This window comes from Dicentrarchus labrax, unplaced genomic scaffold (genome assembly GCF_905237075.1).
Source record: "Dicentrarchus labrax unplaced genomic scaffold, dlabrax2021, whole genome shotgun sequence".
Lineage (NCBI taxonomy): Eukaryota > Metazoa > Chordata > Actinopteri > Moronidae > Dicentrarchus > Dicentrarchus labrax.
The window spans coordinates 19,579,377-19,602,771 of NW_026136709.1; the positions used below are offsets into that span (position 1 = coordinate 19,579,377).

The window sequence follows — 23,395 nt, forward strand, 5'->3', positions numbered from 1 at the left end:
AGTGATCATTTCTTTGTGTTCACTGTGCAGTTAAATCTTTATATTACATGCCCACTCACATGAATCAAGAAATGGATGTGAAGTTAATTCCTATTGACTTTATGGCCCCCATTAGTTTTTCCTTTTTTTGTATTGCACACTAATAGTTCAACATCCTTTTATGTTTTATATCATTGGAGAAAGGCGTGCTTAAAATTGCCTCTCTCAAACATTCAGGTAACCCGATGTTCCCTCTCAAGAGATTGCTTCAACTGCAGAGCGCCTTTCTAATTTTATACCCGACATATTCCCAGCGCATTGGCACATTGTCTTCCTTAGACACTGGAACAAAAGCACGCATGCTACACTTTTAGTAAGCGCTCCAGACCGCAGTGTTAATTTTGTGTTTTCAAGGGAGTCGTGCAGTGATTACATTTCCTGAGTGTGTGAGCGTGAGAGACGACACATGGTAATTTGGAAGGGTGTTTCCCACAGACGTATAAATACTGAACAGCCTTCAGCTTAGCCACAGAGGTGTGTTTACCAAGGATGAGCAGACTCCTCTGTCAGCAGGTTCAAAATTGTTGCCTTTTGGGAGACTTTTTCATTGAATAATTGGGGGAGTATGTGGAGGATCGGACCTTGTTGCCTTGTTGCATGCAAAGGTTGGCGACTTTGCGTGTGTATGTTTGCGTTCAGATAACACATTTTGAAGGCTGATTTTCTTTCCCCTAATCTGTGTGAAAAGATTGCCAGTGTGTTTCTGTTTCTTATCTCGTGCTAATGACAGCCAGGAGGGATGTTTGGGTAAACGGACATGGGGGGGAATGATGGAGAGGGCAGAAGGGAGGGAGGCATGTTCTGACTGTCAGCTTCATATTGAGAGATGGGGCCCGTGAATTAACTCCGTGACCTCCTCTGTGTTAACAGGACTGAGTCTACCGCTGTGCTACCATGATCACATGACATGCTTTATTTCTAGCGGATATAGTGTTTACCATGTTCAGCTTCTCATTTTAGAGCTTCCACATGCTAACATTTGCTGTTTAGCACTAAATACCAAGTTTAATTCTTCCCCTGGGGGACATGAATGTCTGAAATTTGAAGGCAATCCACCCAATAGCATATAATAATAATAGTTTATATGTAAAACAAAAATGTAAACCTCACTGCACAAAAAAAAAATAAAAATCGGGATCAACAAAGTCAGCAGGATTTATGCTGTGAAAAACAAGAATGTCTGTATAAAATGTCAAATCTCAAAGTAGTCCAGACATTTCATTGTAAACCAAATTGTCAGCCTTTTAGTGGCGCTAAAGGAAAAGTCATTAGGATATGTTGTCTGGGAGCTGTGATTTTTAGTACAGAATTTGGAGCCACTCGATAAAGTAGATGGTGAGATATTTCACTTGGTGGCGCTAGAGGAAAAGTCAGTGGGAATCCTCTGCAGAGTCAAAATTCTATGGAAATCTATCAAATATTCATCGAGATATTTTACTAAAAAGCTAAAATGGCAACCTCACGATGATCACCAAAGTCAGCACGAGTTATCCAGTGGGAAACATGAATGTCTGTAGAAAATGACATGCTTGAGGGAAGGTCATAAGAACACATCATTTGGGAACCCTGAACATAAGTGCACAATTTTGACAAAAGCCACACAGTAGATATTGAGATATTTCACTGAATAAGTCGGAACTTTGACCTGTTGGTGGCGCTAGAGGAAAAGCCAAGAGATCACCAAAGTCAGTAGGATAGAACCTCTGGGGATCATGAATGTCTGTCCCAAAATGCATCACTTCACATAAATCAATCATAGCAATCCATTAGAGATAACACTACTCACAAAAAGTTAGGGATATTCCACTTTCGGGTGACATTTATGGAAAATGTAAAAAGTTGATGCTACAGTGATATTATATCATGAAAGTAGGGCATTTAAGTAGAAGGTCAAATTAAGATCACCTGGAAAGGTTAAAGTGCATTTTATGTACATTCTGAAATTTCATCAGAAAGCCGAATATCCCTAACTTTTTGTGAGTAGTGTATTTCAGTCTGCACCAAAGTGGTGGACTGACTGACAGGCCATAATAAAGCCACACTGCTAACATGACTGAAAATTAGACGCTAAAAGAGGAACAGAGACAATCAAAACTGGAGCAAAAGGTCCCAGTTGAGATGTTAAACAATAAGAATAAAAACAGGACACAAGTGATTGTGAGTCACAATGGTGAACAATAGCGTCGTGGTCAATGTGTCCGCTTGATGAATGGGTGTTTTAGCAGCACGGAAAGTCACGTCTATATAAGGACTTTGTGGCCTACGCCCCAAACCCTAATGAGCACGTGCGGATAGGGTTCTCACCACATAGGGTGGGTGGGGGGGTGGGGGGGTTGAGAACCAACCAGGAGCTGTGGTGTCACGGCCATCGCCACCTCTGTCCCTTCAAAGAAACCATCGATGCATTCTGACAAAAACACTGATGTGTTTTTACAGGCGGCGACGTCATCATCATCATCAGATTAATCGATCGTAATCAGTGGCCTCTGTGTGTGTGTGTGTGTGTGTGTGTGTGAGTCTAATTTAGTTCTGGTCTACTGACTGTCTGATCTGATAAATGTTTGGAGCAGAGCACCCTGCTGCTTTGCACAAGAGATTAGACGCCCATATAGTGCACACACAAACATTTCACATGTACGCCGCTTCTAATGGTTCCGCTATAACACGCACAGATAATGTTCTGGTTTTAGTCAGTGATTTTATTAAATTATCTCATGTTCATCACTGGGAGGCCTGGTCCCTTCTGTCCTGGAGGGAGGGAGGAGAGGAGAGGAGGAGTGTTGGGGGAGAGGAGGAGTGATGAGGGAGGGAGGAACAGTTTGAAGAGCCTGGGTGAAGTTAGAGTAGCTGCAGATAGACTGGGAAAGTGAATAAAGTATGTGCTGTTAAACTGGGAAAGAGACCAGGAGATAGAGAGGAAGTGTGTCCATTCTGGAAGATATTATAACTATTTGGATGTAATTTTATCCATAAATGTCAATTTTTTAAATCCAATTTTTCTACAAATTTTTTTGCTTTCTTTTCAGTTTATCTGAAGCTTCCCCTATCTGAAAGCTAGATATTTTTTTTTTTTTGCATGAGTGTGTGTTTTTATGTGTGTGATACAGTAAGTCATGGAACTGGAACGTTTAGGTGGCGGTGGGCTTAAACCCGAGAGGGGCAACAGTCGTCTTTACAGGATAGCACTGGCCATGTGTGTGTGTCTCTGTGCTGCTCTGCTGCTTGCACTCATACTGGGTAAGTCCACACACACACACACATACATTTTTTGTCATCCGGCATTATAATTTGTAAGGAATTCAGTGGAAATGTATCGTACTGTACGCACGCTGTCCTCAGATTATAGTACATGCAGACTGTTAATAACACACAGAAGCACTATGGTGGGAGCAAAGGTCTTTCTGGAGGGCTTGCGGGTAACTTGTGTCAAACTATTTTTGGTTCATATAAGGTTTCATACACGCCCACATGCAGAACCTTTCCATAAAGCACTGTGGGAGTCAAATTGAACTGAAGGGAAGAATGTGTATGTTGACACTTTGTGGGCTTTATTTTCTGCAGAATGTGGAAGTTAATTAGCGGGGAATTGTGTGGCGGAGTGATGAGGGTGTATGTGTATGTGTTTATTTATAGGGGGCAGTGCACATTAATTAACACTGACGGTTTAGAAAACTTTAATATAGATGCGCCAACAACAAGAGATGTGCACCCGTGGTTCAGCTGAAAACACTGGAATGATGAAAATAAGAGAGAAAATGTTGCAATACTTTGACCTGATGAACTCTGGCAAGGCAAGCACATTCGTACATCACCTTCAACAACAACTTTAAAGTCATAAAAGGCATTTAAACAAGATATAAAAGACCTGACATGTAAAAGAGGTAAACAGTGTTTCACAAAGAATCACGTTTTACAGATTTAAAGCTTCAGTAGGTAATAAAATTGCTGAAACTTTCCTTATAGCTTGACAGTAGTACACGAGACAGAGAATCTCACGCCGTGAAAGATAACTGATTGTTGAGTCTCATTCCCAGGGCATCAAACACAGACGCTTAGGGACTCTGGGAGTGAGACTCAACTATCTTCAAGCCACCGACCCAAAGCATATTTATATCTTTCTCGGCTCTGATTGGTTGTTTTCATTCATAGATTATCTGTCTCATGTACTACTGTTGGGATATAGTGAAATGTTTGAGCAAAAAAATTATCTAATGCAGCTTTAACCAGTTTCATTTATAAGTGCTGTATGCAGTGCAATTGCTTATTTCCACAGATGGGGAATTCCAGATGTTTTTTTCCTTTCATAGAAATTCTGATTTGTCAGTCACGCTGCATTGGAATCACTTCTGGCAACTTTCCTTATCTTCTTGTGTTTTCTGGGCGTTGCTCTATTAGATACAAAACAAACTTGTGTTAACAGAAAGATGTTTTTTGTAAATGTTACTTACCTAATAAATTAAATTTCAGTAAGTACAAACTATACAAACTTTTTAAACTGTTAAATTTGTGTTCAAAAGTGATAGTGTTTCTGCTGCCTCGTTTCATTGATTTCACTGGGAATCCGACTGGCCTTAGAGAATAACAGCACAGAAATAGCCAATCTTCTTGCTGATAGTCTTGTTGGTTGTTGGATTCAATATTAAGTTTTTTTACCAGATTATTTAAGCTTTAGGCAGAGAGCCTAGCTTGTTACCCAAAATGTTGAGCTTTTCCTTTAAGAGTCAGTCTTCATGTTGACTGTTTCAGTAGCTTCAGCAGTTTCAGTAGTGTGTGGTTGTGAAGATGGTCGTGGTTGGGAGGGGTATGTGTGTGTATGGGGTGGGGTCAGCATTGTGTTTTTGTTATTGCAGGAACTCAACATTCTTGTGGTGGTATTGAAGTGTAGTTATGTTATGTGCATATGTATGCAGTACCACACACCCACTCTAATGGAAACCCTCCTCTCGTCTCCAGCCATGCGAATGACCAGACACAGGAATGCTTAGTGGTTGTTTGATTACTTTTCGTTTTTTAATGAATTTAGAGAGTGTGCCTCTTAAATGTGTATACATGCATGTTTGTGTTGGTGGCCTGTGTGCTGTCTCAATAATGAACATGAGGTTGGTATTCGCAGTGACACTGCAGCCTTAGACATCTGTGAGTGTGTTTAAACCCGTGTGTCTATGTGTCTGACTGAGCGGTCAGAGGGGGTTCTTGAGGTTGTTCCAGGCCAAGAGGGTCCTGCAGGGTTGAAGTCGTTAGTGTGTGCTTTTCTAGTAAAAGTGGGCACAACATTAAGGGACTCTCACAAGCAGCTCTAACTAGACAACAAGACCAGTCAACCTCCGAGGTCAGACATTGCGGCGCAGCTCCGCAACGCTCCACTCATCCGTTCACAATGGGGATTTGGTTGCTAAATCTGTCAGCTCACTTCATGGGCCTGTGCTGCCTCTGTACGCCCTCAGAAGCCACATCACATAAAAGTGGTTTCTGCCAAGAGGTCAGAGAAGCAGGCTTTCGTTCACCTTCTAGGAAGGGAAGTGAACCTGTGGTCACACTGGAAGTAGCATAAACAATGGGTGGCTCTATTCTGTCTTCTTGTGGCGTTCTGATTCCTCTTATTATAAGTGTGTGAAGTAATTGCAACTGACAGTCATGTTCATGTGAAAAATCCTGATGTATATTTTACTCAATATTTGCTTGGGATTCAAGGTAAGACTGTATAAATAAAGATTACGTGGATGTCACACAGCTGAAAGTTACGTGGCGATTGTAGGTGAGGACTTTTCTTAGTGCAGGCAGGCATAAGGTTAAAAATGTAATCCACTAACTGTTTACTCTGTTAGTGGAGCTCTCCAGCTGTATCAACTGCACTTTGATCTGTATTTGTCCTATTTTGATAAAGTGTGGATTGTGGGAAGGTCCCATGGACCCAGTATCATTTTGAGCCATATGAAAGTATGATTATTATTATTTTTCAGTGCTCTGTGCTTCATTCATTGATAGGTTATATTATATTAATATATGCTGCTGCCTTTTAAAGAATACTTTTTTATTGTTATTGGTTTATTCAGAATATTGTTCAGCCCTGCACTATATGCTGCAACTGTGACTAAATGGCTGGAAAAAGCTCCTTGATAAAGAATTTAACATCTCTATGTTCATTGCTGTGGTGCAAGGAGTTACAGCTGAAATTGTGAGACTTAATAAAAAGCACATATCCACAAGGATGGGGCTTTCAACTGCATCTCATCGCCTTTATTAGCTGAGTCACTTGGCAGAAGAGGGAAGCATTAGCCAACTTTTCCTTGGTGGTGTGTGGTTTGTTGACATAAGTTTTCCTTGGTTTCTCAGCTCTCTTAAATCATACACTTATGGTATTGATTATGTGAATGTGTGCTCAAAAAATATATTAAAGGATCTACCTTAATGTTATACAGATTAATAAAAACTGTCTCAGTCGCATGTGATGTTATATTTCAGTTGTCAAGCTTTAATTATTTTCTTCTCCCTCAGTCTCTCAAAAGTCTAGTCAGGAGGAGTTCTGTCTGAACCCAGAATGCATTGAAGCAGGTGAGGATTGGTGGTAAACACAGCTTCCACTATGTTAGTAGTATCTTAAGTATCTGTTGCTTAAAGGTTATTATTTCACTTGGTTGTGTTTTTTTTTTTTTGTCTCCCTTCACCTTGTAGCGGGATCTATTCTAAGTAAAATGGATCAATCCGTTAACCCCTGTGATGACTTCTATAGTTACTCCTGTGGTGGCTGGTTAAAGGAGAACCCGATCCCCGAAGATTCCTCCTCGTACGGCATCTACCCCTGGCTGCGGCAGCATGTAGATATCCGACTCAAAGGTGTATTTACCCACACATTTCCCATCAACGCCTGAATTCATCCACCTTGATGGAAGCACACTTGACTTAAACAAGAGCTATTTTATACACATGAGAGGAAATAGCAAAGAAGTGAGCTAATTTGTAATGGGAATTTGAATAGATGCCATAAACAAGGTCAAAGGCACTCTTTATTTTAAAACAGAAATGTCTGTTTGAAATGTATTGACCACTTGTTGTAAATGTATCTGCATTCTTAAAAGAGTACTCCACTGATTTAGCATTACACACATTTTAGTTAAAAAATAATAAAAATCCATGCAGCATTTTTTTTTGATTCGACGCATTCTTCTTCCTTGTCAAAATCTTCTCTTAGAATCAACTCTAAATTGGACTATTATTTACAAAACATATTATGTTGCACAGAGGAAGACTTGAAACTAGCAATTGAGACCATAAAGTCATTAGGAAATTTACTGAGCTAATAAATCAAGTGAGAAGTCGGCTCATTTCAGTCTTTTGTTGCAGCCAATGGAGCTGCACCTTGCTGGCCATTACATAGAATGCATGTTTAAGACACATCCGTGTTGGCTTCACTTTACAAACCAGGAAGCTATGTCCATGATATATTCTGTCAGTGGTGCCTGCATTACCCACAATACAACTCGACCGCTTACAGTTGGGTTGGAGATGTGGGTATGTTATGTTAGTTGCGGCTAATGTAGCCTTGAGCTGCAAGCCTCAGGCACATGTGAGGAGCAGGGCTGCAGCTGTCTGTTATGGTAATTTCTCTCTGACTCTACACCAACAGATTTTTCACATTTTAAAAATTTGTAGTCAACCAATGCTGAGCCAAATGACATCACTTGAGGGAATATCTTAGACTTCACACAGATCCCTCTGGAGCCACAGAAGGCTTTTTACAACCTTCAAATATGCAGAACCATTGCCCAATACCAGTAAACAGACTTTGAAGTGTAAAATCGGTGGAGTGACTCTTAAATCGTTATGATAGTATCACTTATTCACAAGGCAAGACTGAAGGATTATGTTACTTCTGAAACAAAAATGAAAATCCTGTATGCCGAACATGTCTTATGACACAGCTTGTTCTCTTTTCTCTGTCAGAGTTACTAGAAGCTCCTTCAGACCCTGATGAACTGGAGGCAGTGTCCAAGGCTAAGATCCTCTACCGCTCCTGTATGAATGAGAGTGAGTGTAACACACACATACAAACCTGATTTTGTCACTTAAGAGGACATTGCACTGATGATATTTAATTCTCTCGTGACTAAGCCTCACCCAACTCACTCAACTTACTACCCTTATCTTAACCTTAACCTAACTCTAAACAGAAGGTGAGTCCCCATCATGTGACTTTTTTTTCCCAGGGTGTTAGTAATACAACCAAAAACAAACACACACACTTGTACAGCACTTGTGGGGACTGTTGTTTAGATAATGCTTCCCTGCCCTTAACACAGCCTTAACCATCCCAACTACATGCCACTTAAATTAACTTAAATCTAAACCTAGTTCTACCCTTAACATTAAACCCAAGTCTTCCCCCTTAAACACCTCTTTGAACATGTTAGTGCCAGCCAAAATGTCCTCACAATTCAAAACACCCCCACTGTCCATGTCTACAAACAGGTCCTCACAAGGATATGGTAAGTCAGGAGCACACACAAAGACACATTAATAGTATAAAATAGGACAAGAAGAGTTTTTATTGATCTGCATGGCAGATCTAGGTCATTGCTGAAGCAAATAGCCGTAAGATACATCCGTTGAAAAGAGGGAAATAGCATTTAAATGGGACGAGAGAGAAAATAATAAAAAATAATCAAATCAATATCGAACAGAATGCTGTATTTGATTCAGTTTCTTAACATTTCTCTGTGTGTGTTTACATAGCTATACTGGAGCAGATGGACACCAAACCAATGCTGAAAACACTTAAACAGCCTGAGTTTCGGTGGCCTATTGTGGGGGAGGGGCTTGGCGGGGACTATCAGTGGTCGGTGGGGCAGTGGAGCCTCTTGAAGACTCTGGCTGAGATGAGGAATCAGCACAGTAAGAGTGTCCTGATTCGCCTCTACATCTCCCCTGATGACAAAAACTCCTCATACTACATCATCAAGGTCAGACATCCACAGTTCACCGTTCTTATTATGTGTATGCATGGTTTTCACATTTAGATTTAACCAAAATGTTATTTTTACACTTTGGTTTATGTACAGATTAAAGAAAAAGAGATAAAAGGTGCTGGTAAGTTTAGACAGCCCCCTGGTTCCAGTCTTTATTGTATGTCCTAAGCTAAGGAAATCAGCTGCTGGTTGTCATCATATTAAACAGAAACAAGAGTGGTATCACGTCCTCTGCAAGAAAACAAATAAGCATACTGTATTTCTCTAACTGTAGAACTATTCCTTTAAATGACCATGCTGGTGGTTGTGTGGATTTTAGCCAGTTTTTCATTGCTGCAAACCATGGTCCAAAACATACTATCTTTTTAAAGTGATTTCCTTATCTCCAGGCAGCTGTTGGTTTCTGTTGAAGCCAGCACAGTTTGAAATGATTGACCTGTGGAGACCTGACAAATGTTGAGCCACAGGACGTAATCCAACACATCTGGCTGACTTAATTTTTGTCATTTACACTCACATTCAATAATGGAACGTTTTTTGCTTGAATGTTGGATCGTCTGAGTTAACTTGATTGTTCGCGTGGTTGATTATATAACTACAATTCAAATGGGAACCAACTATGTGTACTCTTTTTAAACACCAGAAGAAGAGGTTTCAAAATAGTAACTTTGATAAAATAAAATAAGACAACTTCACCATGATGGATTACTTACATATCTTAACTACACTGATTTTAAAGTAATGGTTTTCTGGAACAATCTCCAAACCTTTGTATGTTTTGTGCCTAAACCTAACCCAACTGCAATCTCAGCAAGTTTTATTTTGAAAGTGTAACTGGACCTTGAATATTTATTATGCCACTGCCACACCTTACATACTTTGGTGTGAACATCACTAGCATAGTATCTGTAGGTAGATACAGATTCAGTGCGTTACGTCACATTTTTCTGTTTTTTATTGCTGCAGCAAAAGTTACAAGATAAACAAACCCAAAAAACAACAGGAACTAACCTGTGTTCCCTGTCTTTATGTAGCTCGATCAGGCGTCCTTGTCTTTGCCCTCCAGGGAAGACTACATCACCAACACTTCCTCTGCCCGTGCGGTGAGTTTCTGCTTCATCTTTCACCCCTTTTACTTGTCATCTAAAAACTCCTCTTCCTGCAGTAGCTATTTTCTTCCTGCTTGAGTGATAAATTGCAGCAGAAAAGAATTTCAGCCACTTGAAAAATCAGCAGTTAATGTTAGGCTTTTATATCCGCACCTTAAAATAAGAATAAGAGCTTCTTTCCAGACCCAACATTTTCACAAATGCTAGATTGTCAAAATGTAAGAAATTAATTGTAGAAGAGGCAGCTGATACTGATTGCCCCACTAATAGCTGCCTCATTAGGCCAGAATAACAAAGTGCAATGAGTATGCAGTTAATCATTTTTCTATTTTGCCAATATATAGGGGTCTGCATTCCCTCTGAAATGTGGAGTAGACGTATAAAGTTACATCACATTTAATTTACCTTTGTATAAGTCAATTTGTATTCATGTGTTTGAACTTGGTAGTGGTGTTATTTAATGAATATTTTCTGCTGCTGTGTATCTGTCCATTAAAACAGATAATGATTAAGAACATAAACATTACTGAAAACCTAAAAACTAGAGTAGATACTGAGTTGTGGATAAAAGCCCTTGATTGATGTCTGATGATGTCTGATGTTAGGCAGTAGCACTGACAGTAGCTTACAGCAATGGAAGAATAAATTACATTTGTCTTTTTTCCTTTTTCTGCCTCTCTCTCTCTCTCTCTCTCTCTCTCTCTCTCTCTCTCTCTCTCTCTCTCTCCAGTATCGTACAGCCCTGCTCAGTTTGATGGTAGATACAGCCGTCATGCTGGGCGCTCCAGAGAAAGCAGCACTGACCCAGATGGAAAAGGCTCTCGCCTTTGAGACCAAACTGGCTCATGTAAGAATGTCATGTCAGATAAATATAATCTCAGTTAATGTATGGAGATGATATGATAAGCCTCAAAAGCCCTGGGGCTAATTAAAACCCAGAATTATTAACCCTGAAATATGAAATTGAGTGATCAACCTTCCCAACAGTATGAAGGTAAATTATCTTATTTTAAGATGCATGTTCAGTGACGTCAGTATAACATTGTTCACTGTGTCTGCAGATCCTGATTCCCTATGAAAACCGCACCAGTGAGAACATGTACAACAGATTCACGCTCTCTCGCCTGCAGCGCTCCATACCACAGGTAACATACCAACAACCAAATCTATCAATAGCTTCTCTTATTTCACAAAAACAGTATTCACATTTTCTGTTCCATTTTATTCCAAACTACAATTTGTGGAAGTGAATCTGCTCTTATAAAATGACTGGCAGAACAGAATTTATAATATGCTTATATATACGTGTTAAATTATGAAAGATTTAGTGGTGTCATCGACCTCAGATTTAATGGATATGATGCAATTTATTTGATTGTGAATTTTAGTGCCATTTAGTGCCCTGTGATTTCAGTGCTGTTCCAGAAGCGTAAATTAATTCTGGTGGAGAAAACGTGTACAATCTTCTGCGTGAAGATCAATATACTTGCCCAAAATGTACAAAATAGTTCACAATTGCAATTATTCCTACATGTTATTTAAGTAACCTTTACTGTATATGTTTCCTCGTCCCCCCTCTTGTGTAGTTTGACTGGCTGGGTTTTGTAAGAGCTGTGGTGGAGTCTAAAGCCGACCCGGCTCGGTCCATCTCCTCCTCTGAGCCCGTCATCGTCCGAGCTCCACACTACTTCAAGGAACTTTTCAAGCTCATTAACGCCACAGATCCTAGGTACATGCACACACACACACACACACACGAACACGAACACCTAGACAGAAAACACACACAGACTGATGAGCACACACTGGGGCTGGAGGGCTCCTGCCTCTCATTATAAGTATATTATAGTGCATAATGAGATTACATGTAGGCATTTAATTAATGTCCCTCCTCTCTCTCTTTCTCCAGGACGGTAGCTAACTACGTACAGTGGAGAACCGTTTTTTCCAGGATCACCACCCTGAGCCGTCGTTTCCTTTACAGATACCTGGACTTTGCTCGGGTTGGTAAATCTATGTACATATTTGATTATTTTTATTATTAAATGAATTAATTAAATTCTTCTTCAAAATGCACTGTAAAACAGCTTTTTTTCTTATTCCATTCTCATTCCAAGAGATTTTTTTAGATACATGGTAAATGTTTGGAAAGTTTTTGGCTGCTCAACTGTGAAAATGAAAAATAGGTCGTAAGGACTTCAGCTGCCTACATTTGTTGCTTATTTTAACTCTCACAATGCAAGATTTACGTTTAATTAATCCTGAATTCCTCATTTATTTAACAAACTATAAATCTGACCTCAAACACTCAAACTAAATGTAACCACAGATGACCTTGTACCAATCCAACAGTGAACAGTAAACAGTACGTGCTACATGCTGTGTTTCACATTATACTGTTTTTCAGTTAGGATACAAGACAGTAATGTTCTTGAACTACAACCTGGGGGAGTCGGGTGGATATTTTATAGGCTGATTCCAGTACAGACTCCAGACTCAGTATATGTAATTTTGATTCCCTTTAGATCATAAATAAATAAAAGATTCTATATGTTTTAAGAATTTCCTCCAAGCAGTGTGAACAGGGCTTGTTGTTGGGAAATAAAATGTACATATAACTTACTCATAAAAATCCAAACAATAAAACACTTAAAATACTTTTTACAGCCGCACTATACAGGTTTTTTTACCTACAGGTACAGGGAGTAGAAGATATGACTCAAACTACATATACAAGGAATATGACTGTCCTTACTCTCACACAGAAATAGACTTGAATAGACATACATGCCGCTAAAAACAAGGACACTGAGGTTTCTTAACGTTGCTTAATCTCTGTTTTTATGTCCCCAAATGAGCATGACAGTAATTAGAGAGCTGGGAAAGTTATATGATTTTTAGTACTACAGTTTTCTATTTTTAAGACCTCAGAGGGAGCTCAAAGGGAACTTTGAAGCATGCCATAAAAACAAATTATGTCGTATGTAAAAGAATGCTATGCTTAAAAAAATATATCAATGTCCGGGTTGAGAAACTTTAACAGTGTAAGTTAATGCCAGGAAGAGACAATGTCACCTTGCATCTCTCACACCCCCACCAGGTAACCACGGGAACCACCTCTCTGACCCCGCGCTGGGATAAGTGTGTTAACTACGTCGAGAACTCGCTTGTTTATGCCACCGGGCGCCTCTTTGTCAACACACACTTCCAGGAGGACAAGAAACACATGGTGCGTGTGTGCTTTATGTGTGTAGACATCATGACATCATGTCCTCAAGCGTGTTTAATTTTTGGATATGTTTAGTTGTGTAACAGATGTGTGTGTCGAGTGTATTTTGTCTGTGTGTCACCTGGAGATGATGTCAGGCATTTAGCTCAGTGCCTTGTGCGTCAGTGTGGCCGTGTGTGTTTATGTGGCAATGACACAGTGTGTCAGTGAGTGCTTTATTTTTTTTGGACACACCTATGAGTGTGCGCGCGCATGTGTGTGTCATTTAGATGTGCACACATTTAATCCACTGGCAGTTATTAATTAATTTGAGTGTGTATCAGATGGAGGAGCTGATCGGGGGCGTTCGCTGGGCGTTCATCGACATTCTGGAGAAGGAGAACGACTGGATGGATCAACCAACGAAGAAGAGAGCCATAGAGAAGGTGAGGATAGCTGACAGCTTAATCACCACTCGTCACTTCTTCCCCACGTTTCTCCACCCTTTTAGCCTCAAGTCTGATCTGTTTTCTCCAATCAAAAATGTTTTTGCTTTAAACTTGAAGCTGCATTAACGTTTTTGGCCACTTGGGGGCAGCACATGCAAATCATCTGACTCTTAAGCTGCTAGATGTTTGACTTCCTTCACCAACTAGTTGGTCATTTTGTTTGTCTACCATTTCTTTGGGGCTGGGTAGGTAGCGTGCTGTGGGTTTATCAGAGCTTTCTAGCTGAAAACAAGGTTGGTGAGAGCTGTAAGAGTGAACCAAAACATTGAGCTGAAAGACGGTAAAATAGTTTGTAGAGGTGAGGGGACCTGCTGGGTTGTTGGGTGAAGATTTTCTGTGGGTTCGTCACATACAAATAGTCCTGTGATTGTTAATAAACACCTTATCCTTAATTGTTTGGTGCCAGATTTTTGCTCTCAACTTAAAACTGGGATTCTGACCACTTGGGGGCACTTCTGTTTAAGGGCCCACCAACATATCTGGCACTTAAGCTGTTAAATGTGACATAAAGCCAAAACAATTAGCTAAAAGAGGCTAAAAAGGATAGTAAAACTGCAGAGTCGGCTAATGATTCTCTCTGGGTTTGTCAGAATGAGTGACCCCTTTAATTTATTCTTCAGCTTTAAACCAGAATATTGACCAACTTGTAATGAGACTCTCGGTCTGGAGACTATGGTGTCTGTGGCGTCTTCTTCATCTCATTTCATCATGACAGCTGTGCCGTGCTGTCCTTCATCTTAATGACTTAGCAAGTGGAGAAACATTGACTTTTAAAATGTTCTTTGTTCCTTTCATGGAGTACTTTCCTCCTTGAACTAAACTACTCATCTTCCATCAACTGTGCAACATCAAATATGTGGAAAACATTTAAACAAACCAGGCATTTTTGTTATTACCACAAGAAATGACTTGCACAGTTCAACAAAGACTTAAAAATCCAACATCAGTGCATTTTGAATGACCTTTTTATTGTTCCTACTGGCTCTTTATTTCTTATGTTACATGGCCATTATAGGGAACAGTCTTTGTTAGGGCACCGTGACTCTTTAAGTCCTCAGTCTTGATTGCTTGTTATAGAGTTTAATATTATTCAGTGTTTGCTCTCACAGTCAGTTACTTTGAATGAGTGTCTGATAAACTTATTTATGATTATATATAAACCTGTTTCAACTCTCCATTACGTCCACTTTGTTGTCTCGCTCTCTCAAGGCTCATGCAGTCCTGGCTAAGGTTGGCTACCCCGAGTTTATTCTGAACGACACCTACCTCAATGAAGATTTAAAGCAGGTTTGTATTGCACTGCTGTAACACAGCAATTGTACAACAGGGGTTCAGAAATGGATAATGGCTCAGGGGGGGAAATCACTGTAAAATGAAAAAATAAATGCTTGATGTTTGTTTTTTCTTACTTTTATTATCCATTCACCCTTAAAAGTGCCTTCGAGTGATTCATGGGGTGAAAGAATCTCACCAGTATGTCTAATATGCAGCGTTCTTGGCTAAGAAAATAATTGAATATTAATCTTTAAAATCTTAACAGTTAAGAAAAACAAAGATGGCAAGCTGGAAGTAACTCAGAGAGGCTGCTAAAACCACAATTCTTAACCCTAGTTTAATTCTGGGGATCATTTTTGAAACATTGAACACTAAACAGTGTATATTTGCCTTTGTGTATGTTTTAGCTACAGTTCAGTGAGAAGGACTACTACGATAATGTGATGCAGACGTTGAAGTTCATCGCCCAGTCTGACATCGCCTGGCTCCGAAAGAGCGTCCCACGTACAGAGTGAGTGGCACGACTGATCTGTCAACCTGCTGTGTGACGTCTTGTGTTTTACATTCTTGTTGACGTGCCATAATGTCTGTGTGTGTGTGTGTGTGTGTGTGCTGCAGGTGGTTTACCAACCCGACAACTGTGAACGCCTTCTACAGTTCCTCCACGAATCAAATCAGTAAGATACAGAATGTGATTGATTACTTAGACGCCAATTTTTAAATGTAATTATTTGGAAATGATTGACTTCTCAGGCTCTGTCCAGACGGTGCAATGGTACACTGCACCTCAGTGATTTCAATTAAGTTACTGTCTGTGATACATTTTTTGGGATTATTATTCCCCAGAAATGGCTGAGTAGGCATTTCAGTGTCAGAAATAATTAGGAATTTGCATTAAACTAAAACTGACAGGAAGGGTGATTACTAAAACAGGTGAAATGTGATCTGTTTTACAATAGTTACTCCTATAAGAAACTACACTTTTTCAAATTCTGTGCCTCACACGGGGTGAAATATAAAAAAGGAGCCGTTGAAAATAACCCGACCTTCTGCAGTAAATGAATCCTATCTGGACACGGTTAAAGACACACAAACAAAAAGCTATTTTGATATTCTCTTTTAGGATTCCCTGCTGGAGAGCTTCAAAAACCTTTCTTTTGGGGAAGAGAGTATCCAAGGTGAGATTAAAGAACTGTAACACACTCCACTAACAGACCAAAGAAATGCCACCTCATGCTTTACTCAGGAGCAATGTGGACCTCTGAAATAATTATTCTGACATGGACCTCAGAGAACCACAGAGAGGAACTATAGGGGTATGGCCTGTGGATAAACAGCCCAATTTAATTCCTCATGCTCCACAGATCGTGAAATTACAGGTCATTTGCAATTTATGTTTCTTAATACATTAGGTTTAATTTTAAGACCTATAATATACCGTATATTTTAAATATTCATTGGTAAATATTTCACAACCATAAATGATATAATCCTCTATACTTTCAAACGTGAAAGTATAAATATTTAGCCATCCAGAGACTTTTTTTCAACAGGATGTTGAAGCAAATCTATTAATGACACCAAACTGTGACAGTCAATGAAAGTGACATTCCTAAAAATAGAGCTCGGATTACACTGAAGGGCTGGTCACACCAGTATGTGGCACAGTTACATCTCTGCATGCATCTTTGCAAAATATGATAGCGAGCTCTGATTCAGAAGATTCCTCCTCGCTGCAATCCATTTCATTGATCCTGCAGCAATTCAATTTAAATTCAATGACTCTGTCACAAAATGTTGCTGCTGTGTCTGTGGTATAACTCATTTTTCTCAGAAAAGAAGCCATATGAATACAATGCATGCCCTTTTTCTGTTTCCAGATCTTTAAGTTATGGCGCCATCGGGGTGATAGTTGGACATGAGTTAACACACGGCTTTGACAATAACGGTAAGTACTGATCGCCAAGAATGACCTCAGAAAACATCCACAATAACAGAAGAGACTTCTAACACAGTGTGATTTTTGTGTGTAATGCTTCTCATGAATAGGTCGCAAGTACGACAGCAACGGCAACCTTGACCTGTGGTGGAGCAACGCGTCCATAACAGCCTTCAATGAGAAGACCCAGTGCATGATCGACCAGTATAACAGCTATCACTGGGAGGAGGCAGGCCTGAATGTAAGAACCTGAGTTTGAAATCATTAAAACAGACATTCATATTTAAATAAAGACCAAGTCAGGCCTGATCCAGAATGACCTTTTATGGTGCTAACCTTTGGAAATACTCGGTGGAAGGTATGTGAGAATCTGTGCTTTGTGGATGTTTTCTTTCTGTAGGTGCGGGGTAAGAGGACTCTGGCAGAAAACATAGCAGACAATGGAGGAATAAGAGAAGCTTTTAGGGTATGATCTGTTTTCTTACACAACACACTCATTCTCTTGGATAATTTGTCTCCACATCTGCAAAAATTGCTAAATAGTCCTTTCTAAGAGCGGACATTTTGACCTTTCATACGGAAAATTCCAGGTGTTTATTAGTCGAACCTTTCCTTGTTATTATTTTCACATTTATTTAATAGGTACCTATGTTTCACGACTCCTACTGTCTTTGTGTGAAGGGACTATTTATAAAACTTTGCAGTTGTCATGTTCAGAAGTCCAGGTGAGGAAACTTTCCCTGTGTATTTGTGTGCAGGCGTACAGGCGGTGGGTAGATGAGAGCAGAGGTGGTGTGGAGGAGCCTCGGCTGCCTGGAGTCGGACTGAACAACAACCAGCTTTTCTTCCTGAGCTATGCACATGTGAGGACACACACACATACATAAACACAGATAGGAGATATTTTTGCCAGTATCTCTGCCAGTGCTTCAACCAGTAAGAGCCTTTCTGTGCACTGATCATGTCTGAATGTGTATCCACTTACTAACATAGGTTAATGTCAGGGTATGGTAAGGTTTACATAAAAACATAAGTTTCTGTTTGAACTTTTGGTGTAGTTCAAACATTCAATTGTATGAATTTAAATAGTTTTTTTATCCGTATGAACAGTGGTGAAAAGTAACTTCTTACATTTACTCAAGTTCTGTACTCAAGTATAATGTCGAGGTACTTGTAATTCTACTCCACAAGATTGTAGAGGTACTCTTTACTCCACTACATTTATTTGACAGCTTTAATTACTAGCTGCATATTACAATGAAGATTATTAAAACAAAATATAATCAACAAATAAATTCTGATTTATTATTGTAGATTAAGCTACCGAGCAATATGTACACGAATCCGGTGATCCATGTGAGATTCATTTTAGATTTATTTATTTGCACAATAAAACAGAATCACAAATAAATTGTGCAGGTGAGATTTAAAATCCCCTAGAGGCTCATGAAAGATAATCTCACCTCAATAAGCATCACAAGCACACTCGAGGTAAGTGGAAACATAGATGCTTCAGATAATCAAATCACCCCTCCAATGTGCTCGCACAGGTGAGATGTAACTCGTACAGACCAGAAGCAGCCAGAGACCAGATCCAGAGTGGAGCTCACAGTCCACCAAAATACAGGTGAGCACACACACACACACACACACACACACACACACACACACACACACACACACACACACACTGATGAAAGCACACAATCCTTTCAATCTGACCCTTACCTTCATTGTTGCTCTGCAGAGTTATCGGAGCGATGAGTAACTATGAGGAGTTCCGGAAAGCGTTCAGCTGCCCTGAGTCGTCGATAATGAACCGAGGTGCACAGTCTTGTCGGGTGTGGTGACCTTCGACCTCGGCTTGACTCCGAAACCAGGCGAGAGCTGTCGGCAGGTCGTCTGTTGAAAAAGGCTGATAATGCTTGGGCTTAGCCGACATAGTTTACATGTTGAGGGGACAGTGAATGAATCGTTCTCACCGAAAATAGCACACCCTGACATATAAACATGTAAAGGGCACGAGCCATTTTTAATGGACTTTTGTATAGTGTTTCTGCAACAGCAACCTTTTTCCACAGGTACATTTACTCCATGTGTTGCAGTTATGGCATAAATTACAACTCAACTCTTACAACTGTTTGTTTGGACCATCATTTCTGGATTTTATTTGTCTATGTGTACTGTAAATGTGACATGAAGCTAGGACATTACATATGGGAATAAAAAAAGTCTATATATTAAAGTAAAGGTATAATGACTAGATTTTTTATTTTTTTATTTTTTACAGGAACCTATATATCAAATGTTACGGTAACTGTCAGGTCCATATCTGTAGGCTATATATTAATTAGGAGCAAATTCTCCAACACCCTAAATCAAAGATTAATTTAATTAATGTATGTTTGAGCATAAATATGAGCAAAAAATGCAAAACAGAATACAAAAATACAGTTAAGTTAGATATTTCATCTCATAGTAAGTCTTAAAACCTTTTCATCCCTTATAATTGTGAAAACTTGTATCTTAATATTAAACTTTTAGAGCAGCTTGACAAGTAAAATGATGTCAACCTGACATAATATGAGGTTTGAGTTAGACTACCTGTGTATCTTTTGTGTATTGTGTGGGCTCTCCTTTGATAAATGCTGTCTTGGTTTTTGTCCCACTTTGTTTCAGTCTTTCAGACATTTATATTCATTCTCCTGCAGTTCAGCCCGAGGCAAATGAACTCACAGAATTACAAGCACTCAAACTGCAAGATGCACTCTCTCCATTTGTCTTTCTGTCTCCTTTACTGAACGGCACTGCTGAGGCGCACTCACACATCAGCTTGTCTGTAGCATTTGATGTCGCTCTGGAATGAAGGCAGCATTTTACACAGCAGATTTCTGAAAATGTGAAGGATATTCTTTATCCTTTGAAGTATTTTTTTTATCACGGGTAATCATTAAAACACAACTGTCACTCCTGAACCCAATGTTCAAGGTTTGCTTTATAGATTAAAATCACTGTCACCAGAAAATTTAATTTAACCTGTCTTTTTTTCCCACATTTATCTGACAAACTATTCTTATTCCGAGTTTTGAAGCACTCTCACTCTCACACTTACTGTTCCTCTTGTGTCTCAATCGGTCCTGTGCATTCCTGAACAGTTGCAACAGCTTTTCATAAATTCAGACTTATCTTTTAGTGAAGTGATACACATCACTAATTAAAAAGTTTACTAACTTAAACTACTACTAACTAAGTTAAAATACAAAGGGTTGTACTATACAAACCAGCTTTTAGTAAAAGCGACATTATGTTAGAACGGTATTTTTTGCAACTTACTTTGCTAACACGACCAAACATAAGGCAATCCATAGCAAGCCAGCTAATATTAGTTTCTAGTCGACCAGTAAAAAGGCTGGCTCAGCATCTACCTTGCAGCTTTTTATTTCACAAAGCTCTTGCCAACGACTTAAAGCCAGTCCGAGATTTACTCTTGTCCGGTGGCTGGGTCCTTCTCTTCTATGTTTCCTCCTTCAACGCCCCCTTTGGGCTCTTTGCCTCTGCCACAATGTCGACGTTGAGCCTGGTTACGTTTCCCGTTCACTGGTTCTGGTTCTGGTGCCCATTTTGGCACAGCTCCCTAGCAATTACTGAAATCTTTACTAGCTAAGACATTTCTTAAGTTTTTATGGTGCCTGATTTAATATATCACCAGTTTTGAGACAAGCTAGTTACCAAGAATTAAGGAATCCTCCACGCACAAACTTAGTAATGGCTTTGCGGATACCCGGTGGTAACACTTGATCCTGATGTGTTAATGAGGGCAGCACTCCTCCAATCTACTGTATACAATGGTAATGTGAGAATTTCTGTGAAAACTTGATAGTAGATGAATCTGTTTTCAGTAAAATTAAGATTAATGATTGCCAATTAAGGAAAATAAACATCAAATCAAGCGTTTTTTTTACACTATGGATAATTTTCGAGGTTCCTAAACATGTTTTATGTGTTAATAACAAAATAGGCTCACGCTTAGGGTTATTTTTTATTATTGATTGATCGATTAATTACAATTAATCTTTTAGTCTCAAAAATGGCCATCATAATTTCCTAAAGCCCAATGTGATGTCTTCAAATGTCTTGTTCTGTCCGACCAAATGTTTAAAGCCCAAACATATTCAGTTTACAGCGATGTAAAACAGTGAAACACAGCAAATAAACACACTTTGAGGAGCTGAAAATGGATGACTTTATGGATTATTAGGATGGTTGACAGTAAGTTTTATTTTGAAATGCTGAGTAATGAGGATTCACAACTCCACATTGGAATGATTCAATTGAAATAACCATATGTAAAAAACAAAATGTAGGTTCTTTATTTGCATTTTATTATCAGCAAGTGTTTTTCTTGATATTGAATATTTTTATAACTGATTGGGATGAATTACTGCTTTTCCATTGTTATTTTATTATTATGGTACACTGTTATATGTACTGTTGGTTATGCTTCTTTCTATTGGGTTCTAATAAAGCTCTGAGACATTACACTCTTTCTTCACCTTATAACTTTTCTGTGATTGATAGGATGAGATGGAAAGTGTGTGTGTGTGTGTTTGTGTGTGTTTGTGTGTGTGTGAGAGAGGGAGAGGAGCGGTGCAAGGTGGCAGTCAGTGGATGGAGGGTGCTGATGGATGGAGGACAAAAGACATAAAGAGATTGGGATTGCATCTGAAAGCATGTCCATTTATTGATTTTCCTCCAGACCTGCTATTATACACACACACACACACACACACACACACCCACACATCATCATATCTCATTCATTCATGTCAGCAGTTCCCATGGCAACTTATTCTGTGTTCTTACAGGAGGCTCTTTTGAACCTGTCACTGTGTATGAGTGTGTCTTTGAGTGTGTCTTACATTGCCAGGCAGGGGGTAACATTAATGACTTGTATCTGTGGCAACACCAGCGGCAGTCTCATCAATACACACCAATTAGAAAAACAGTCCATAGCCCCAGTCTATAATGGTATTGGAGGGGAGGGGAGTGGAGGGTTGGGGTGATTCAGAGACAAAGTGAGAGAGAGAGTAAGTGATAATGAGCAGAGATCTCCTTTTACTAGATGTGTAAGCAACATCATGGATAAAGGCCTCTGGCAGCCACTTTTACATTGTGACATTCATTATCAATGGCAGATTCGACCACTGATGTGCCTGCATAAAAATAGACCGCTCACTTTTCTGTTTACTTTCTCTCACTGTCACTCTGCTATAGCCTCACCCTGCCCCTTCTGCCATTCACATTAAACATTTGAGTCTGAATGAACACTTTTGCTTTTGTCGTTGACGTATTTAAAGGTCCAGTGTGTAATATTTAGGAGCATATGCTGGCAGAAATGGAATATAATATTTATAGTAGAGGTCTGCAACCCCATTGGACCCAACAAGTTGATCTGGACTGGTCTCAGGTCTTTTTTTTTAAATCTATAGACCGGGCTCAGGTCCAACTCGGGCACATTTAACTTTGCTCCTTTCATTGCCCCTATAGTGTGTGTGTGTGTGTGTGTGTGTGTGTGTATCGTTTTTACTTACAGAGGCAGCAGGTCTTCTTCCATGGAGGTCGCCATGTTGAACCACCATATTTCTATAGTAGCCCGCACGGACAAATTCAAACACAGACTATTTGGCTTTTCACATTTTTTAACACAGTTTTGCAGCTGACATAGTTTTTCCTACACGCTCGGAAGGCCTAGCTTTATTCTAATGGCTGGAATCTGCAACTTCAATTTATTTTAATGCAATTGCAACGCAATCCAAGAACGGTCACACAAAAATCAACATATAGCAGGCATTGCATCTGTAAAAAAAAACCATACAGGAATAATCCAAGATGCAGTAATTTACAAGAATCAATGAATCAAAGGCTCTTTGCTGCTGAGCCAGAATAACGTGTAGAAATACACATGAAATGTGCTTAAAGTTGGCATTGAAGCTTTAAACCGAGGCCCCTGTAGTCAGCACTGCTGATCAGAGACTAACATGAGAATCAGTCCCTGCAGCTACCTCGATGCTCTGTGTTGGTACAGCATTTAATAATGAGTCTCCTGCCTGAGTTTGTGCCATTACTTCATTGAATTGTGATAAATCTACTTTAGTGGTTTGTGTAAAAATGACAGCTAAGGTGATTAAACCACTGATTTGTCACCTGGACCCAATCCCTGTTAAACAAAGCCACACCAATCTGCACACTTTAGTAAATCAAGTCACAGAAGGGCAAAGATAGACCCCAACGATCCCTAAATAAAAAGTGGTGGATGCAGTTTGTGGTGATGGGGTCAACTAATTTAGAGGATT

General features: G+C 39.5%; 1 protein-coding gene across 1 annotated transcript; it reads left to right on the forward strand.

The window, feature by feature from the left end:
* The first annotated feature begins 2,859 nt into the window (after window positions 1-2,859).
* On the forward strand, window positions 2,860-21,581 carry phex (phosphate regulating endopeptidase homolog, X-linked). Its single transcript, XM_051410616.1, has 22 exons — window positions 2,860-3,276; window positions 6,535-6,591; window positions 6,712-6,873; window positions 7,981-8,064; window positions 8,770-8,996; window positions 10,037-10,105; window positions 10,842-10,958; window positions 11,173-11,256; window positions 11,698-11,840; window positions 12,021-12,114; window positions 13,212-13,340; window positions 13,664-13,765; window positions 15,038-15,115; window positions 15,511-15,614; window positions 15,722-15,780; window positions 16,227-16,281; window positions 16,984-17,051; window positions 17,153-17,283; window positions 17,443-17,508; window positions 17,801-17,905; window positions 18,593-18,669; window positions 18,790-21,581. The coding sequence occupies exons 1-22, from the start codon at window positions 3,153-3,155 to the stop codon at window positions 18,890-18,892; spliced, it is 2,238 nt and encodes a 745-aa protein (XP_051266576.1). The 5' UTR covers window positions 2,860-3,152; the 3' UTR covers window positions 18,893-21,581.
* The last annotated feature ends 1,814 nt before the right edge of the window (window positions 21,582-23,395 follow it).